Below are 21,016 nucleotides of genomic sequence, written 5' to 3' on the forward strand. Positions count from 1 at the left end.
TCCAGGTACGGCGGTCGGAGGGCTCGCAGCCAGGCCGGCTGCTGTGGCTGTTGTAGCTGGCCGTTTGGCTGCTCCGATCCACTCATTTCAAAATTTAGCCAATAAAATTGATATACCTATCAATTCAGTCCATGAAAAGCGATGAATTAAGATAGTAACTATAGGTTTTTATTGGCTAAATAACAGAGCCCACCCTCGTGGGCGATCGGTTCCAACAAGGGAGAATACTAGCCAAGCGGTCACCTTTATACCTGGGCAAGCAGGCGGAGCCATGGGCGGAGTCAGCTGAGGTAAGCCCAGGTATAGCAGTGTGCATGGCAAGAGGTAACCTTGTGTATCGATAACAACAGTGTAAACAGTGATAACAACAGTGTAACAATAGTGAACGGTTGTGAACGGTAACAGTGGTTTACCACAGCCATTCAATGCGATCATGGCTGATCTTTCTGCTTTCTCCCCATACCCCTTGATCCCTTTAGCCTTGAGACATATATATCCAACTCCTTCTTGAATATATTTAATGAATTGGCCTCTACTGCCTTCTGTGGTAGAGAATACCACAGGTTCACCACTCTCTGGGTGAAGAAATTCCTCCTCAGTTCTGTCCTAAATGGCCTACCCCTTATCCTTAGACTGTGACCCCTGGTTCTGGACTCCCCGACCATCGGGAACATTCTTCCTGCATCTAGTCTGTCCAGTCCTGTCAGAATTTAATGAGTTTCAATGAGATCCCCTCTCATTCTTCTAAACTCCAGCGAGTACAAGCCCAATCGACCCAATCTCTCCTCATACGTCATTCCTGCCATCCCAGGTATCAGCCTGGTGAATCTTCGCTGAACTCCTTCCATGGCAAGAACATCCTTCCTCAGATAAGGCGACCAAAACTGCACACAATACTCAAGATGAGGTCTCACCAAGGCCCTGTACAACTGCAGCAAGACATCCTTGTTCCTGTACTCAAACCCTCTTGTTACGAAGGCCAACATACCATTTGCCTTCTTAACCGCCTGCTGCACCTGCATACTTACCTTCAGCGACTGGTGCACAAGGACACCCACGTCTCGTTGCACTTCCCGTTCTCCCAATCTATTGCCATTCAGATAATAATCTGCCTTCCTGTTTTTACTACCAAAGTGGATAACCTCACATTTATCCACGTTATATTGCATCTGCCATGCTTCTGCCCAATCACCCAACATGTCCAAATCATCCTGGAGTTTCTTGGCATCCTCCTCACAGCACACATGCCCACCCAGCTTTGTGTTGTCTGCAAATTTGGAGATATTACATCTAGTTCCCTTGTCTAGATCATCATTAATATATATTGTGAATAGCTGGGGTCCAAGGACCGATCCCTGCGGTACCCCACTAGTCACTGCCTGCCACTCGGAAAAAGACCCGTTTATTCCAACTCTTTGCTTTCTATCTGCCAACCAGTTCTCTATCCAAGTCAGTACCTTGCCCGCAATCCCATGTGCCTTAACTTTACACGCTAATCTCTTATGTGGGACCTTATCGAAAGCCTTCTGAAAGTCCAAATACACTACAGGTAGACTATCCTTTATCCGAAAACCTCGGGACCAGCCGAGTTTCGGATAAAGGAGAATTTCGGATTTCGGAAGGTGCGGCGGGGGTCGGCGGGGGGTCGTGCGCACGACTTACGCTGACGCTCAGCGTAAGTCAGTCGGGGTCGGCGGGGGTCGGGGCCGGCGGGGTACGCGGGGGGGTCGGCGGTTGTCGCGGTTGGCGGGGTCGGCGGTTGTCGGGGCCGGCGGGGTCCACGGGGGGGTCGGCGGTTGTCGGGGCCGGCGGGGTCCGCGGGGGGGTCGGCGGTTGTCGGGGTCGGCGGTTGTCGGGGCTGGCGGGGTCGGCAGTTTTCGGGGTCCGCGGGGGGGGTCGGCGGGGGGTCGTGCGCACGACTTACCCTTTATCCGAACTTCCGCAACCGGAACCCTCTAAAATCCGAAGGTTTTTTCGTTCAGCGTAAGTCGTACGCACGACTTACGCTGAACGAAAAAACCTTCGGTTTTTAGAGGGTTTCGGTTTTCGGAAGTCCGGATAAAGGGTAGTCTACCTGTACATCCACTGGTTCTCCCTTATCTATTTTACCAGTTACATCCTGAAAAAATTCCAGTAGATTAGTCAAGCACAATTTACCCTTTGTAAATCCATGTTGACTTTGTCCAATCCTGTCACTGTTTTCCAAGTGCTCTGCTATTACATCTTTTATAATGGACTCTAGCATTTTCCCCACTACCGATGTCAGGCTTACCAGCCTGTAATTCCCCGTTTTCTCTCTACCACCTTTTTTGAATAGTGGGGTAACATTAGCTACCCTCCAATCCATGGGTACTGTTCCAGATTCCATCAAATGTTGGAAGATGATCAGCAATGCATCTACTATTTCTAGGGCCACTTCCTTAAGTACCCTAGGATGTAGATTATCAGGCACTGGGGATTTATCGGCCTTCAATCCCATCAATTTCCCTAACACCATTTCCCTACAAATACTGATTTCTTTCAGTTCCTCCCTTTCATCAGACCCTATGTTACCCGGCATCTCTGGGAGGTTATCTGTGTTCTCCTTTGTGAAGACAGAACCAAAATATGTATTTAGTTGGTTAGCCATTTCTTTGTTCCCCATTATAAATTCCCCTGATTCTGACTGCAAGGGACCTACGCTTGACTTCACCAATCTTTTTCTCTTCACAATATCTATAAAAGCTTTTACAGTCAGTTTTTATGTTCCCTGCAAGCTTACTCTCATATACTATTTTCCCCTTCTTAATTAATCCCCTTGTCCTCCTTTATTGAATCCTAAACTGCCCCCAATCCTCAGGTTTACTGCTTTTTCTGGCCAATTTATATGTCCTCTCCTTGGATCTTATGCTATCCCTAATTTCCCTTGTTAGCCACGGCTGAGTCACCTTTTTTGTTTTATTTTTGTCAAACTGAGATGAACAAATTCTGTAGTTCATCCATGTGGTCTTTGAATGTTTGCCATTGCCTATCCACCGTCAACCCTTTGAGTGACATTCCCCATTCAATCCTACCCAACTCGCGCCTCAGACCATCGTAGTTTCCTTTATTTAAATTGAGGACCATAGTCTCTGAGTCAACTACTTCATTCTCCATCTTAATGAAGAATTCTATCATATTATGATCGCTCCGACCCAAGGGGCCTCGTACAACAAGATTGTTAATTAATCCTTTCTCGTTGCATAATACCCAGTCTAAGATGGCCTGATCTCTGGTTGGTTCCTCAACATATTGGTCCAGGAAACCATCCCGTAAACACTCCAGGAATTCCTCCCCCACAATATTGTTACTAATTTGGTTAGCCCAATTTATATGTAGATTAAAGTCACCCATGATGACTGCTGTGCCCTTATTGCACGCTTCTCTAATTTCCCTTTTAATGCCATCCCCAACCTCCGCATTACTGTTTGGAGGTCTATATACCACTCCCACTAACGTTTTCTGCCCCTTGGCATTTCTCAGTTCTACCCATACAGATTCCACATCATCAGAGCTAATATCCTTCGTTACAATTGTGTTAATCCCTTCTTTAACCAGCAATGCTACCCCACCTCCCTTTCCTTTTTGCTTATCTTTCCTGAATATTGAATACCCCTGGATGTTGAGTTCCCAGCCTTGGCCACCCTGGAGCCATGTTTCCGTAATCCCAATCAAATCATAATCGTTTACCTCTATTTGTGCAGCTAATTCATGCACCTTATTACAAATGCCCCTCGCATTAAGACACAAAGCCTTCAGGCTTGTTTTTTTAACGTTCTTAGACCTATTAGAATTATTATTTACTGTGGCCATGTTTGATTTAAACCGTTGATTTCTCTGACTGCCACTTTTGTTTTTCTCCTTCCTATCTTTTTCTTTTATCCTTGTTTCCCTTTCCTCTGTCCCCCTGCTCAGGTACCCAACCCCCTGCCATTTTAGTTTAAACCCTCCCCCAGAGCACTAGCGAACACTCCCCCTTGGACATCGGTCCCGGCGCTGCCCAGGTGTAATTCCCCGTTTTCTCTCTACCACCTTTTTTGAATAGTGGGGTAACATTAGCTACCCGCCAATCCATGGGTACTGTTCCAGAGTCTATCGAATTTTGGAAGATGACCAGCAATGCATCTACTATTTCTAGGGCCACTTCCTTAAGTACCCAAGGATGTAGATTATCAGGCCCTGGGGATTTATCGGCCTTCAATCCCGTCAATTTCCCTAACGCCATTTCCCTACAAATACTGATTTCTATCAGTTCCTCCCTTTCATTCCTCCCTTTCATTAGACCCTATGTTCCCCGACATCTTTGGGAGGTTATTTGTGTCCTCCTTTGTGAAGACAGAACCAAAGTATGTATTTAATTGGTCTGCCATTTCTTTGTTCCCCATTATAAATTCCCCTGATTCTGACTGCAAGGGACCTGCGCTTGACTTCACCAATCTTTTTCTCTTCACACATATCTATAAAAGCTTTTACAGTCAATTTTTATGTTCCCTGCAAGTTTACTCTCATACTCTATTTTCCCCCTCTTAATTAATCCCTTTGTCCTCCTTTGTTGAATCCTAAACTGCTCCCAATCCTCAGGTTTACTGTTTTTTCTGGCCAATTTATATGTCCTCTCCTTGGATTTTATGCTATCCCTAATTTCCTTTGTTAGCCACGGTTGAGTCACCTTTTTTGTTTTATTTTTATGCCAAACTGGGATGAACAAATTCTGTAGTTCATCCATGCGATCTTTGAATGTTTGCCATTGCCCATCCACCGTCAACCCTTTGAGTGACATTCCCCAATCAATCCTACCCAACAGCCTGTTGCAAAGCTGCTGTATCTGGAACTTTCACAAAGTCAGAATCACTGGCGCATCCCCTTGCAGCTTGCTTCCTTTCTCATAATGTCAGTGTATGGTGGCAGGGGCTTTTGTGAAAGAAGAGGCTTTTGTGGAATAGGGAGCTCTTACTCAGCATCCATAGCGGCAGAGAAACCGCTCTATTCCTGCGATTGAATGCCTGCACGGCTCTATCTCAGGGATAGTGTTTAGTATCCGTTACATCTCCAGCTTTTTCCAGTTCTGATGAAGGGTCCCAGACCTGAAACGTTAACTCTGTTTGTCTCTCCACGGATGCTGCCTGGCCTGCTGAGTATTTCCAGCATTTTCTGTTGTTATTTCAGATTTCCAGCATCCGCAGTATTTTGCAATTATAATAGTGTTTTGTCTGCCGCTATTGATGCTGGGTAAAGAACTCCCCAATTTACAGTACATACAATGACCATTTAAGAAATAAGGACACCTGCAAAAATAGGACAGGTTATGTCAATCGCTAAGGTGACCGTAATTTACAGGTTTCACTGTACCACTAAACACTACTCTGTTCAATTGCAGTAGTTTACCTCATGAATTCCAAGTTTTTTGTCTTCGAGGGCTATTTAGATATGTGTCAAATAAAGTTTAAATGAATGCTCCGATTAATTTGCATACATCTCAAGCAGTTAACTTGAATATATTTGGTGTTTAAATAGTGCTGATAACATGCTCAAAATTTGTTCACAATTTTTTGGTGTCCTTTTAATCCTTTGATGCATTGCTGTTCTGCAGCATTGTCCTAATTACCTAAGATCTTATATGTATTATTAGTTTTTGATTGCTGTTAAAATCAAGTTTTTCTTAACTGCAAATTATGTAATTTAGTCTTTCTCGCTTGGCTCACCTATTTCACATATATATTTGTCTGTAATTTTCATTGCATATATTTATCAGGAGTCTGGACAAAGTATTCTGCATCAGAACTCCTGATGAGGCAGCCAAATTGCTTAGGATCCTACTATCCGCAAAGGTGGCTGTCCCACTGATTATAATCATGGCTGTTCATTTATTCATTTTCTTCTCGATTACACCAATGCTCTCCTGGCTGACCCCCCCCCCTCCCCCCCCATCCTCCATAAACTTTAGCACCTGCCACTTCTCCTTTAATATCCTCCTTAAAGCTGTAGTCTCCAACCTGCTTCCATCTCCTTACAGGCATGCGGCAATGCTGACCTGTGGGGATGGTGCTGTGGAGTGGCAAAGAGGACTGCCACTCCTGCACAACCGCCTACTGCTTCGCTTCAGTGGTCATCAAAGTTGGGGTTGGACACTAGAATGCGTCATCACTTGCCTGGGGATGCATGCTTGTGCCTTGGGTTTCCTTTCATTTCTTTTTTGCCTCACTTGAAAGTCTACTATTCTCCTTCAAGCTTTGGCAAAGGCTACTAATGGGTTCAGTTGCCTTTTGAGCCCTTCCAGAATTTTTGTCACCCTATTTTGACACTGCTCTTTAATCGTCCCTATCGTATTAAATTTCATTCACGCACTTTTCTGTTCCCTGCACAAGTCTGAATCTGCATTTAGAGCTATGAAAAAAAGCTGACTTTGGAAAATTGGATGAAGAAGCCGAACACTTCAATTTGAGCCTGTCTTCTAATCATTCGGGTCTAAATTGCGACCATATTGGAAAACATAGGCTCCCTTATTTTGCCTGTTCTTTTTTATAATAAGAATATAAGACTCCTAGAACTTCAACTCAAATACTAACAATCATTTTTATTGAACTTTGAATGTAGTAACTTGTAGGTTAAAAGTCATATAAGTTGCCAGAAAAAGTAACAAGCCTGAGGAGTGGGAGCAATTTAGAGTTCAGCAAATAAGGACCAAGAGATTGATTAAGAGGGGAAAAATAGAGTATGAGAGTAAACTTGCAAGGAACATAAAAGCGGACTGTAAAAGCTTCTACAAGTATGTAAAAAGAAAAAGATTAGTGAAGACAAATATAGGTCCCTTACAGTCAAAAACGGGAGAATTTATAACTGGGAACAAGGAAATGGCAGAGCAATTAAACAAATACTTTGGTTCTGTCTTCATGGAAGAGGACACAAATAACTTCCCAGAAATGCTAAGGAACCAACGGTCTAGTGAGAAGGAGGAATTAAAGGAAATTAGTATTACTAAAAAAAAATAGTGCTGGAGAAATTAAGGGGACTGAAAGCCGATAAACCCCCAGAGCCTGATAATCTGTATCCCAGAGTACTAAAAGAGGTAGCCATGAAAATAGTGGATGCATTGGTTGTCATCTTCCAAAATTCTATAGATTATGGAACAGTTCCTGCAGATTGGAGGGTAGCAAATGTAACCCCACTATTTAAAAAAGGAGGGAAAGAGAAAACTGGGAACTGCAGACCAGTTAGCCTAACATCAGTAGTAGGGAAAATGCTAGAGTCTATTATAAAGGATGTGATAACAGGAAACTTAAAAAATATCAACAGGATTAGACAAAGTCAGCATGGATTTATGAAAGGGAAATTGTGTTTGACAAACCTACTGGAGGTTTTTGAGGATGTAACTGGTAGAATAGATAAGGGAGAACCAGTGGATGTGGTGCACTTGGATTTTCAGAAGGCCTTCCCACATAAGAGGTTAGTGTGCAAAATTAAAGCACATGGGATTGGAGATAATATACTGGCATGGATTGAAAATTGGTTAACAGACAGGAAACAGAGAGTAGGAATAAATGGGTCTTTTTCGGGGTGGCAGGCGGTGACTAGTGGGGTACTGCAGGGATCATTGCTTGGGCCCCAGCTATTCACAATATATATCAATGATTTGGATGAGGGGACCAAATGTAATATTTCCAAGTTTGCTGACGACACAAAACTAGGTGGGATTGTGAGTTGTGAGGAGGATGCAAAGAAGCTTTAGGGCGATTTAGACAAGTTGAGTGAGTGGGCAAATACATGGCAGATGCAGTATAACGTGGATAAATGTGAAGTTATCCACTTCGGTAGGAAAAACAGAAAGGCAGAGGATTATTTAAATGGTGATAGATTGGGAAATGTTGATGTACAAAGGGACCTGGGTGTCCTTGTACACCAGTCACTGAAAGCAAACATGCAGGTGCAGCAAGCAGTTAGGAAGGCAAATGGTATGTTGGCCTTCATTGCAAGAGGATTTGAGTACAGGAGCAAGGATGTCTTACTACAGTTACACAGGGCCTTGGTGAGACCACACCTGGAGTACTGTGTGCAGTTTTGGTCTCCTTACCTAAGAAAGGATATACTTGCCATAGAGGGAGTGCAGTGAAGGTTCACCAGACTGATTCCTGGGATGGCAGGACTGTTGTATGAGGAGAGATTGGGTCGACTAGGCCTGTATTCACTAGAGTTTAGAAGAATAAGAGGGGATTGCATTGAAACGTATAAAATTCTGACACGGCTAGACAGACTGGATGCAGGGAGGATGTTTCCCCTGGCAGGGGGCTCTAGAACGAGGGGTCACAGTCTCAGGATACAGGGTAGGACATTTAGGACTGAGATGAGGAGAAATTTCTTCACTCAGAGGGTGATGAACCTATGGAATTCTCTACCACAGAAGGCTGTGGAGGCCAAGTCACTGAATATATTTAAGAAGGAGATAGATAGATTTCTAGACGCAAAAGGCATCAAGGGGTATGGGGAGAGAGCGGGAATATGGTATTGAGTTAGAGGATCAGCCATGATCATATTGGATGGCGGAGCAGGCTCGAAGAGCTGAATGGCCTACTCCTGCTTCTATTTTTTTATGTTTCTAAAAGAAACCTTCATGTAGAGGCAAAAATTCACCTGCTATATTTTGATATTGGCCCAGAACTTGGTGTCGGGGGCTTGCCGCGCGTGCAAGCCCCCGATGTGCACTTACCCGGCGCGCCGACATCTGAAACCTGGCCTGCAGTGGATTTCCTGTCAGTGGCCCGGTTCTGATGTCGGCGCGCTGTGCTAACCTGACCCAGCGGCGTAGTTAGTGCGATGTGCCGGCTGGGATCAGGTGAGCACTGTTCAGCCAATCAGGGGAGGGGAAACTTCATTCATAAGTTTGAGAGTAAGAACTATCAAACTCATGAGAAGTACTGCACCCCAAAACACTACTTAAACTTTAAATAAAATTAAAAAAAACATCCCAATCATTAAATTAAGTATAAATAAGTTAAAAAAAATAATTTAAACAATATTTTTTTTTCAAAAAAATAAATTTTTAATAAAAAGGATCTAAAACTAAACTTACCTTATTGTAGATTCTTTAAAATAATAAACCTGTGGGGAAAAAAAAATTCTAAATTGCACTAAAACACCACTTACCTGTAAAAATAAATACTTGTGTGCTTTTTACAAGCGTAAAGACCGGAGGCCTTTACACATGCGCAAATCCCCCAAAACAGAGGAAATCCAAGACGCACGCGCTGCCCCCTACAGCGCACGCGCTAGCCTCGTCACCTCTTGGGCTAGAGGAGAGGAAATGCCGGTTTTCAGCGCATGCGCTGTGCATGCTGAAAACCGGCATTTCCTCCGGCCAGACGCGTGAGTACCCCTTCCGTACTCACGCGTTTGGGGAGGAATTACTGCCCCATTGTCTGTTAGCTATGGGAATGCCATGTAACTGTTGCCGATTAGTACATTATTAATGTAAACGTGTCTTAAGATTTCTCATTGTGTTATCAATTGAACGCCTTTTTATTCTGTACCATAATTGTCAAATACTTTATAAATGTTATTTTTAAACTCATTTCTCTCTCTCCGCCTTTCAGTTGTTTGCTTCGATGCCAAAATCAACTTTGATGACAATGCAGAATTCAGACAAAGGGAAATTTTTTCTCAGGATGACATATCAGAAAGTGATCCCTTGGAGAGTGAAGCAGCAAAGTATGACCTCAAATACATTGGTATGGATGGAAATATTGCTTGCTTTGGTAAGTGGAATGAGTCTGTAAGTTAAACTATTGTAAAGGATTTTTAATTCAGTACAAAATGTCGTATTTATTTACTGTATTAAATAAAGAGATTCCGTTTTGATGTGCCCAGAAGCAATTGTAGATTATTTTGTTTGAAAGGAGCTATCCAGGTAATTTTCCTCATTAATGTGAAGCCTTGCTTGTCAGTTGAATTTGTTTTTTAGTCAATATGAATTTCAAACTTCGTCCTCCAGTTGAACACTAAACCAAAGGCATCTTATTTGGTTTTTTACCAAAAGCTCCTTATCCTTGCTCCCAATTCTATCCCCCTTCCTGGCTGTTCATTTAGGTTGAGCCAAACAACCTCTATGCCCTGTTCAATTTTGAATTAAGTTTCAAACTACCATATCCTATCCATCACTAAAATGTCATGCTCCTACCTCAGCAACATAGCCTGCCTTGCCCCACCTCACCCTCTCCATTGTTGAAACCCTTATGCATGCTTTTATTACCTCAAGATTTGACTTCTTGAATGGCCCCGCACAAGCACCTCCCAAGTTTGTTATACAAACTCGAACTTATCCACATCTTCAACAGCTGCACTAAGTCTCACTCCTATCCTCGCTGAACTCAAATGGCTCTCACTGAACCAAATTCAAAATCGTTGTTCTCGTTTACAAAATTCCTTTATGGCCTCACCACACTCTACGTCTGCAACCACTTCCAGTTCTATGTCCCAGCTCATCTTCTAAAGTCCTCCAAGTCTTGGCTCCTGTGCACCCCCTTCTCCCTGTGCCTAGCACAGTTTTCAGCTGTCTTTGCCCGATCCTCTGGAATTTCCTCCCTCGACCCCGAGCCTTGCTACTTCCCTCCCTTTTGACTTGTCTTTTGCCAGCTCTCCGATATCCTCTACTGCTCAGTCCATCTATCCTCTGTGTGAAATGCTTTTGGATATTTTGTTGTGTTAAAGGCACGACACATGTAAAATACTGTTGATTTAAAAAAAAGTTTTCATACATTTAGACAAAAATAAATAATTAGATTTATAAAGATTACAGTGAAACTAAGTTCTTAAATTGCAACATTTATTTTATCTCAGTGGTTACAACCAATTTCTGATGCAAACCCAACATGAAGTTTAATGAGGGTGTTTAATTTTCAGGGATAGGCTCTGGTACCTAGTTCATACAGAGATGACAAGAATATTTGTTATAAAGTACAGCTTGGGAGGCCATCTCTGTGCACTAGCCACAAAAAGGGGCTAAATAGCATTGATTTCTCAGTGATATGGCATCGTTCAACAGAGCCCCACGCAGTTACGAAGAACAATGTGAAGCAGAGATTTTGTATTAAAGTTGGCCAATGGAGATGGCTTTCGTACAAAACAATAAATGTGCACTTGACTGGAAAATTCAAAAAGACAAAATAAATCCAAGTACAGACAATTTATTTATCAAGAACAAGTCTTTTTGTTAAAGTTTTGCAGCCATATGAAGCTCTTTTTGTTACATTAAAAAGTCTTTTCTCATTCCCACATTCATGGCTAGGCTTGCTTATAATATACAGGTAGACTACCCTTTATCCGGACTTCCGAAAACCGAAACCCTCTAAAAACCGAAGGTTTTTTCGTTCAGCGTAAGTCGTGCGTACGACTTACGCTGAACGAAAAAACCTTCGGTTTTTAGAGGGTTCCGGTTTCGGAAGTTCGGATAAAGGGTAAGTCGTGCGCACGACCCCCCCGCCGACCCCCCCCGCCGGCGCCGACCCCGACCGACTTACGCTGAGCGTCAGCGTAAGTCGTGCGCACGACCCCCCCGCGGACCCCGCCGGCCTCGACAACCGCCGACCCCCCCCCCGCGGACCCCGCCAGCCCCGACAACCGCCGACCCCCCCGCGGACCCCCCTGCGGACCCCCGCCGACCCATCTTCCGAAATCCGAAATTCTCCGAAAACCGAAACTCGGCTGGTCCCGAGGTTTTCGGACAAAGGATAGTCTACCTGTACTATCAATTTTGTTGGTTAGAACTTTTCATTTGTTTGACGTTTAATGTGACTTGTTATGTATTTCTTCTTTAAGTGCTGAGCAGTATTTCAATAAGCTTGCAATGAATGCAGCTCTGCACAAGTGCGGTTAATGGAGTGGAACATTACATGCGCACTGCAGGCCTAGTTTGAAAGGAGTGGATCACAAATTAGTCTAGGTTAGTGTAGGTCAAATGGATATCGTAGTGCAAACCACACTTCTATTTTTAACATTTTATGTGGTTCAGTGTCTACTGTTTAACCACCTGAGTGTTAAATGGCAGTCCTTCCTATCACGTTAGTGTAAAATAAATTTTCTGTAAACCACTCCGATGCTGAACATTATGTCATACTTGGAATTAGAGAAATCTACAGAACCACATCAATTCTCAGATCCCCAGATCTACCAGCCGAGATCAGAAACAAAACATCTGGTGAAAGTACCCATTTTATAAACTGATAATCTGGAAATAAATTTAAGCATAGTCATCTGATCTGATGTTACTGAAGTCCTCAGAGTTTATTCTTCCACTGTGTTTTGAAACTGGATCATAATGCAGGCTTTTTCTATGATTTTTTTTGCCCAAAAGGAAATATTCATCCATTGTTAGTTCAGAGAATTTAACAGCTACTCATGAAACATTCATATTCAGAACTTGGCAACTTGTTCCCGATGCTGAAATAAAAATATGCAACAATGTAAACTACTTACTATTTTATGTCATAATGTAAATTGTTGGTAAAGTAATAGTAACTCATTGGCCGAGAAATTTGATCGTTACCCATACTATTCATTGGCTGCACGCCTATCAGAGGGGTCACATACCGGGTGTGTCTGACGCCACTTAATGGCAGCCAGCATTTCTTAAAGTGGAGGTACATTCTGACTGCAGCAGGAAGGAAACAAATCAATCAAATCAAATCAACTTTTATTGTCATTGTTAGTGCACAAGTGCAGTACAACGAAATGTAGGCTTGCGGCTCCCGAGAGTGTACATTTAGATTAAGAAATTTAAACATTCAACATACATTTGGCTTGTAATACATTAACATAAACATAACCATAATAAAGTGCATTGGCAGATGTGCAGGCTTTAGAGTTTATTTGTGGAGTTCAGTAGGATGACAGCCCTGGGAAAGAAGGCCGTACGGGTGCGAATGCATCTGTAGCGTCTCCCAGATGGCAGGAGGGTGAACAGACTATGGCTGGGGTGGGTAGGGTCTTTGATGATGGACCGTGACCTCCGTAAACAGCGTTTCTGGTATATGTGCTCTATGGTCGGTAGCCGGGTGCCGGTAATGCGTTGGGCAGTTTTGACTACCCGCTGCAGGGCTTTCCGGTCATAGTAGCTACAGCTGCCATACCATACTGTGATACAGTTTGTCAGGATGCTCTCTATTGTGCAGCGGTAAAAGTTAGAGAGGAGCAGGGGTGACAGGTTACATCCCTTCAGCCTCCTTAGGAAATATAGGCGCTGCTGGGCCTTCTTCACCAGAGAGGAGGTATTGAGGGACCAGGAGAGGTCTTCCGTGATGTGGACTCCGAGGAACTTAGAGCTGTCCACCCTTTCCACCACAGCCCCATTGATGTGGATGGGGGTGTGACTTCCGCCTTTAGACTTCCTGAAGTCCACAATGATTTCTTGGTTTTCTTGATGTTAAGGGCCAGGTTGTTATCGGCGCACCACTTCACGAGATGCTGGACCTCCTCCCTGTAGGCTGACTCATCGTTGTTGGTGATCTGGCCTACTACCGTGGTATCATCTGCAAACTTCTAGCTTCACAGTCGTGGGTGAAGAGGGAGTAGAGGAGGGGGCTCAGCACACATCCTTGTGGGGCCCCCGTGTTCAGGGTCAGGGGGGGGAGGTTATAATACAAAAATGGCGGCAGCAAACACTGAGGGAACAACTCAGAAGACGGTGGGAAGAGTTTGTTGAGTCTGTGAATGCCAGCAGCTTAGCACCCAGGACATGGCTGCAATGCTGGAAAAAGTTCAATGACTGCACTAGAGTTATCAAGGTAAGAATACTGCACTTTTACTCTCTGCTCATGCCTCCACCACCTACAGCCTCACTACTAACAACACTCCCACCCCACCCGCCCTCCCTTCACTACTACAATCACTGCACCACATCACTACACCTCCTTCTCCTCACACTCGCACACTGACCAATGTTGTTACCCTCGCCAGCACACACACTCCTCCCTTGAAGAGAGCATGCTGGTGATCACGGGTAGGGGCAGAGTCGTGGCCATGGTGACCGGTAACGCTGGAGGAGATGTCACACAGGGTTTCTTCACATCTCATTCTCTATTTTCCCTTCAGACTTCTAGCTCAGCCTATACACGCTGCATGACACACTGCAGATGCTTTCACCCGCCACTTACATACAAACATAGAAGATAGGAGCATGAGTAGGCCATTCGGCCCCTCGAGCCTGTTCCGCCACTTAATGAGATCATGGCTGATCATCCAAATTCAGTACCCTGTCCCTGCTTTCTCCCCATATCCCTTGATCCCTTTAGCCTTAAGAAATATTAACTCCTTCTTCAATATATTTAATGAATTGGCCTCAATGGCCTTCTGTGGTAGAGAATTCCACAGGTTAACCACTCTCTGGGTGAAGAAATTCCCCCTCATCTCAGTCTTAAATGGCTTACCCCTTATCCTTAGACTGACCCCTGGTTCTGGACTCTCCCGCCATTGGGAACATCCTTCCTGCATCTAGTCCTGTTAGAATTTTATAAGTTTCAATGAGATCCCTTCTCATTCTTCTAAACTCTAGCGAATACAAGCCCAATCGACCCAATCTCTATTCATACGTCATTCCTGCCATCCCGGGTATCAGTCTGGTGAATCTTCGCTGCACTCCCTCCATGGCAAGAACATCCTTCCTCAGATAAGGCGACCAAACCTGCACACAATACTCAAGGTGTGGTCTCACCAAGGCCCTGTACAACTGCAGCAAGACATCCTTGCTCCTGTACTCGAATCCTCTCGCTATGAAGGCCAACATACCATTTGCCTTCTTAACCACCTGCTGCACCTGCATGCTTACCTTCAGCGACTGGTGCACAAGGACACCCAGGTCTCGTTGCACTTCCCCTTCTCCCAATCTATTGCCGTTCAGATAATAATCTGCCTTCCTGTTTTTGCCACCAAAGTGGATAACCTCGCATTTATCCATATTATACTGCATCTGCCATGCATCTGCCCAATTACCCAACCTGTCCAAATCATACTGGAGTTTCTCTGCATCCTCCTCACAGCACACACGCCCACCCAACTTTGTGTCATCTGCAACCTTGGAGATATTGCATCTAGTTCCCTCGTCTAGATCATTAATATATATTGTGAATAGCTGGGGTCCTAGCACCGATCCCTGCGGTACCCCACTAGTCACTGCCTGCCACTCGGAAAAAGACCCGTTTATTCCAAGTCTTTGCTCCCTGTCTGCCAACCAGTTCTCTATCCAAGTCAGTACCTTATCCCCATCCCATGTGCTTTTAACTTTGCATGCTAATCTCTTATGCGGGACCTTATCGAAAGCCTTCTGAAAGTCTTTCTCTCTCTCTCTCTCTCTGCTATCCCTTCACACCACATGCTTGTCCCTCTCTTTCATTTCAGGTGCTGAAGATGTGGAAGCTCCTGTGCCAGTGTAGGAAGAGGAGGCCAGCCTTCCTGAGGATGAACCGTAACTCAATCTCACCTTTGCAAATACCAGTTCAGATACTGGCGTCACGCATATCTTAGTAGGCTAGGTTAGAGATGGCATCTTCACATCGTGAATCACTGGGCATAAGTGCACAGGAGCTAGGCCAAAGATAGGACGCCACAGGGGCCAGCTTGCTGAAGGGCGAGGTCACATACTAGTTCTGCTGCAGAGGACTCCAATGATGACTTTGATGGCCCGCCCACCAAAGAAGGTTGATGGGCATATATCAGGAAATGCTAGGTGCCAGCTTGCGCATAATGTCGCATAGCATGGAGGAGTCCACCTCTAACTTGTCTCAAGACTACATGCAGAGCATAGAGACCCTTCTGTCCAACGTGGACAGAATTCTCAGCTCCATCAACACCACAGTGGTACCCTCCTATCATGGAGACTGTCCCGACACCTCTCACAGCTACCATGGAAGCTTAGATGGCTGCCACTTTGGCATGGGGTGGGTGGGGGGGGGGCACTGTTGACCTCACTCCTGCACTCCATTCTCGAGTAGTGCGGAGATGCAGTCCCAGGAGAGTGGCCTTGGTTCCAAGGGAGGGAGTGGAATCCCTTATGATTGATAAAGATGCCAGGCCGGTGAGAGGGAGCACACAAGGTAATGCGGGTACAGTCTATGGCACTTTGGACCCTAAGGAGGCCTTCCATGTGGGCTAAGCCTACTGTATGCTCATCCTGCTTCACTCTATCCATAAAGAAGGAGATGTAATTGTTCTTCCTGGTGTGGAGAGCCTTGGTGACATGCCTGATACATTGGTGGATGGGGAACTGGGAGATGCCGCTGATGTCACCTGTTACAACCTGAAAGGATCCCATGGGATAAAAGTTCAGGGTCATGATGACCTTGACAGCTACAGGCAGTGCTGTCCATGCCCTGGTGCAAGGCTCGAGTTGCGGCTGCAGCAGGGAACATAGCTCGGTGACAACCTCGTCAGTGAAACAAAGACACTTCAGATACTGCTCCTCAGTTAAGTTAATGTAGGAGAAGTGCTCCCTGAATACCTTCTGTGGATATGGCCTGCTGTGAAGTAACCCTTCCACCTTCCTCTGGTAGCAGCTGCTCCTGCTGTCTACTATCTTTGTTGCTGCCCTGCCTCGTCCTCCAGCCCCAAAAGCAGCCCTATGAGACCACCCATGACTGCAGTCAAACTATCTGAAGCAAACAACAACAGTGCAACACCAGCAAAATGTTGTTCTGTGCAGACAAAGTGAACTTTCCAGAGTGATGAACCACACCAAGAAACATCCAGCAGCTTGAAATGACAAACCAGTAAATTATTTATTTTTATTCATTCACGGGATGTGGGTGTCAATGGCAAGGCCAGCAATTATTGCCCATCCCTAGTTGCCCTTACAAAAGTGGTGGTGAGCCGCCTTCTTGAACCACTGGACTCCATGTGGTGAAGGTACTCCCACATTCCTGTTAGGGAGGGAGTTCCAAGATTTTGACCCAGCGATGATGAAGGAAGGGTGATATATTTCCAAGTCAGGATAGTGTGTGACATGGAGGGAAACTTGGAGGTGATGGTATTCCCATAGGCTGCCCTTGTCTTTCTAGGTGATAGATGTCACAGGTTTGGGAGGTGCTGTCGAAGCCTTGGCGAGTTGCTGCAGTGCATCTTGTATATGGTACACACTGCAGCCACATTGCGCTGGTGGTGGAGGGAGTGAATGATTAAGGTGGTGGATGGGATGCCGATCAAGTGGACGGCTTTGTCTTGGATGTTGTCGAGCTCCTTGAGTGTTGTAGGAGCTGCACTCATCCAAGCAAGTGGAGAGTATTCTATCACACTCCTGACATGTGCCTTGTAGGTGGTGGAAAGGCTTTGGGGGTCGGTAGGTGAGTCACTTGCCGCAGAATACCCAGTCTCTAACCTGCTCTTTTAGCCAAAGTATTTAAGTAGTTAAGTTTCTGGTCAATGGTGACCCCAGGACATTGATGGTGGGGGATTTAACGATGGTAATGCCATTGAATGTTAAGGAGAGGTGGTTAGACTCTCTACTGTTGGAGATGGTCATTGCCTGGCACTTGTGTGGCGCGAATGTTACTTGCCACTTATTAGACCAACCCTGTATGTCGTTCAGGTCTTGCTGCATGCGGGCTTTGACTGCATGATCTTTTTAAAAAGCACTAATGAGGGGTCCTTCCTAATGTAAGATTTGCAAAATTTCTGCATCTCCCCGAAGGTTATTAATAAAAGGGATCCTGCATGGACATTTTAAATTAAAAAGGGTACCCAAGATGGCGTCCGTGCCTCGTGGCAGAAAGCCTGTGGGATTCCAAAATGGATTCTGCAGCGCAGACAGCTTGGGAGAAATCGAAACTAAGGCTGCAGGTTTTCTGTGAAGAGAAACTTGTGTTTTGGAACGAGACAGGACTCTGAATTATGCATTAGACTGAATTGGAGATGGATCTAATAGCAGTTTAGGCCTATAGTTAAGGCCATCAAACAGTCTGCATACATTATCGGAAACAGATTAACACAGCCATCGAGGTTGGACAAGTCCATCAAGGAACTTTCAGGACAATACAAGTCAATTATCGGGCCGGTAGATGCAATTACCGGCCATCTAAAAACCGTTAGTATGAATTGCTACCATTATTTTAAACTAGCCCGCCAAGTTTAAGACAAATAACTAACCTGATTTGGCGCGAAGATAAGGGTTTTCGACGAAGGTATAATTGAAGGCCCCGGGTAGCATTGAGTTGGGGGGCAGCTAGTTCGTTCGTTCGGAGGAGGTCCGTAGAGTTCGTTGGTTGGTGTGCTGGTGCTGCTCCTCGGGCCCCTCGCCCTCGTGGCTGCCGCTCTTTCCCCGTCCCACGCTTACCTCCTGGCCTTTGCCCGTGCCCTTTTCCCCACTCCATCTGGAACTGCCCCGGCACCGGGTCGGGCGGACATGGACAGATTCAGGCCAGGCGAGGCGGGACGCGACGAGGGGAGAAGGGAAAACCACCGAGGGGCAGACCGGCTGGAGGAGACCAAACGAGGGAGGCTTCGAATCATCGGGCCTTCAGCCTCGGCTGACCTTCGAATATCTGCACACTAACTCAAACTGGCAGCTGTCGACAAAGAATCATCCCTGCAAGGTAAAGTACCCAAACAGAGACTTTGACTTTGGGGTACTCGAACCTGGACAACGCCCTTGCAGCACCCGGAGACCCCATGACGACGGCAGACTCCAGAGAGCACCAAGAGCAAACCCCGAATCCCACCTCTGTTTTGAATTGAGCAAACCCCGTTTTTGATCGGTGAGCATAGATTCTGACCCCTCATAGCTTAATCTTGTTAGGTATAGGGGGTGGGATAAGGGGATTGTTAAGATAGTTGTTTTCCCTCGATGTGCCGTGTGTTCCCCATTCCCTGTATAAGTGCATTTGCCTGTAATGTTATAGTGGTAACTTCTTTTAAGACTGTATTAATTTTTCCTGTCCAATAAAATCTTGGTTTTTGCTTGCATCCAAACCACCGGTCTACTCGAGTTTTCTGTATCGCTGCCTGTACCTAAGTCCGGTGTCTAGAACCCAGGAGCGTGGGAGCGATTCGAACCGCTCACAAACAGTCAGGGGCGTAACTGACTGGGCGCACCTGCCACCCCCTACACTACTGGTTAGCACCTCATGTTGTTGGGTGGGTTCAGCATGTGGCGAGAACTGCAGGAAACTAATTTAAATAAGATATTCAGCTCTTAACCTAATTCCGACATGCACCCCTGAAGCCAAAAGAGTTACCTACACCAATATGGTAGGCTTGTAATGAGCATGCACGTAATGCCTGCCATATTGGAAGCTTAGGAGACTGAAAACAGGGCGCTGCGCTATCGAATTTCTACGTCATTGAGTACAACAGAAGTGTGTATATATATCAATAAAAGTGTTGAACCCCTTTTTGTGTCAAATCTTTGTTTACCAGTAAGCTATATTCATTTACAGCTATTTATCATGCTATATTTTCTCAAATATTCACTTTTTAAGTGAAAATGCATTTCAGTAACTTCCATTAATCAGGGTTGAAGAAAGGAAGGGTAGTCATTAGATCTACATTTCAGTCGAGCAAATACTATTGAATTGTTGATTAAGACTTAACAGGATTGCATTTTGTTTTGGTGTAGCAACAGTATGAAGCCCAATAAGTCTTGGTGCTCCATCTTTCATGTAAGGCTCTTTCTATAGTCACTGCTGTTAACCATGAAAGTTTAGGCATAGACCTGTTCATAATTTTGCCAGACTTTTATATATTTTCTGTATTGTTATCCTGGTGTATTATAAGATAATGTCTTGTAAGATTTAAAAGATGATATCTCTCTTATAAACAGTTAATGGAGCTGGCCTTGCCATGGCTACATGTGATATCATTGATCTTCATGGAGGAAAACCAGCAAACTTCCTCGACCTGGGTGGTGGTGTACAAGAGAATCAGGTGTACCAGGCCTTTAAGCTGCTTACTGCAGATCCTAGGGTAAGGTAACATATTTGCAAACACAAAAGTTTTATAACATCTTAAGAGAGTAGAGGAATATAACAGAATAGCAAGTGTTTTCTCATTGATATTTCTTCATCGAGTTTAAGGTTTTATAAATAATTTGAGTCTAAATGAAATTATTTTAATTAAACACAAATTTGAGTTGAAAATAAAATCAAAACACAAACACTAAGTTGTTCAATGATTAATGCCTGCATATTTTTCTGAGCACCAATGATCTGCCAATTATCTATATAACATTGTATTCCAGTCACAAAGCTGTTAGTCTATACATTTACATATTCACATATTGCTTATTTGCGAATTGGGAAAGTGCTAACCATCTGCAGAGATTTTGCTTAACACCAAAACGGGAAATCAAATGCAAATCCTCATAGCTTTCCTATGGCATTCACCAGACTTTACTGTTCCAATATAACTACTCTTTCTTTAATATTCATGTGGCAGTAATTGTCTTTAACTTCAGCCATTCCTGGTTTTCTCACTTTTTTTCACTGTTGTTTGCTAACTCTTTCTGGATAAAGATTTTCAGTTTCTGATGTTTGCCTCGCTTGTAATTTAGCTCATAAGTTAAATTGAGCTACACAATGCAAAAAAATTGAAATCCTTTCTCTCAACTCAGCAGAAAATTAGGTGATTTTCATTGAAGCAGATGCATCACATGGCTTGAAATCCCTGCAGAAACAGCCACTGCCTATAACTACCTTCCCTGAAATATTGTGGTCCAGCAGGATTGCAAATCTGAAGATATTTCAGCCAAAGCTTTTAAAATATTTTTGAATAGTGTTCAGTTAACTGCAAAACAAATGGGTCTGTTTAAAAAGGGAAAACTGAAGAATTATTATGGTGATAAAGGTAATACGTTTTTAAAGAAAGGGTTACGCAGTGCAGCTGACGTTTACAGTAGAACTGAAAAAGGAAAGAAGAGGGGCAAAGAGAGTGTATGAGAATAAATTATTGGGTAACATAAAAGGGAATCCAAAAGTCTTTTATAAACACATAAATAGTAAAAGAGAAGTCAGTGGAAGGGTGGGACGGATTA

At 44.4% G+C, this 21,016-nt stretch overlaps 1 protein-coding gene across 1 annotated transcript in view; it reads left to right on the forward strand.

Annotated features, from left to right (window-relative positions):
• suclg2 (succinate-CoA ligase GDP-forming subunit beta) overlaps positions 1-21,016 on the forward strand; it is a 295,434-nt gene that overhangs the window by 77,973 nt on the left and 196,445 nt on the right. The window contains exons 6-7 of the mRNA XM_086001474.1: positions 9,603-9,764; positions 19,808-19,950. Of these exons, the coding sequence (XP_085857600.1) occupies positions 9,603-9,764; positions 19,808-19,950 (305 nt within the window). The remainder of the gene's footprint in view (positions 1-9,602; positions 9,765-19,807; positions 19,951-21,016) is intronic.

The sequence above is a fragment of the Somniosus microcephalus genome, chromosome 11 (genome assembly GCF_052327205.1).
Source record: "Somniosus microcephalus isolate GS21.2 chromosome 11, FLI_Smic_1.0, whole genome shotgun sequence".
NCBI classification, from domain to species: Eukaryota; Metazoa; Chordata; class Chondrichthyes; order Squaliformes; family Somniosidae; genus Somniosus; species Somniosus microcephalus.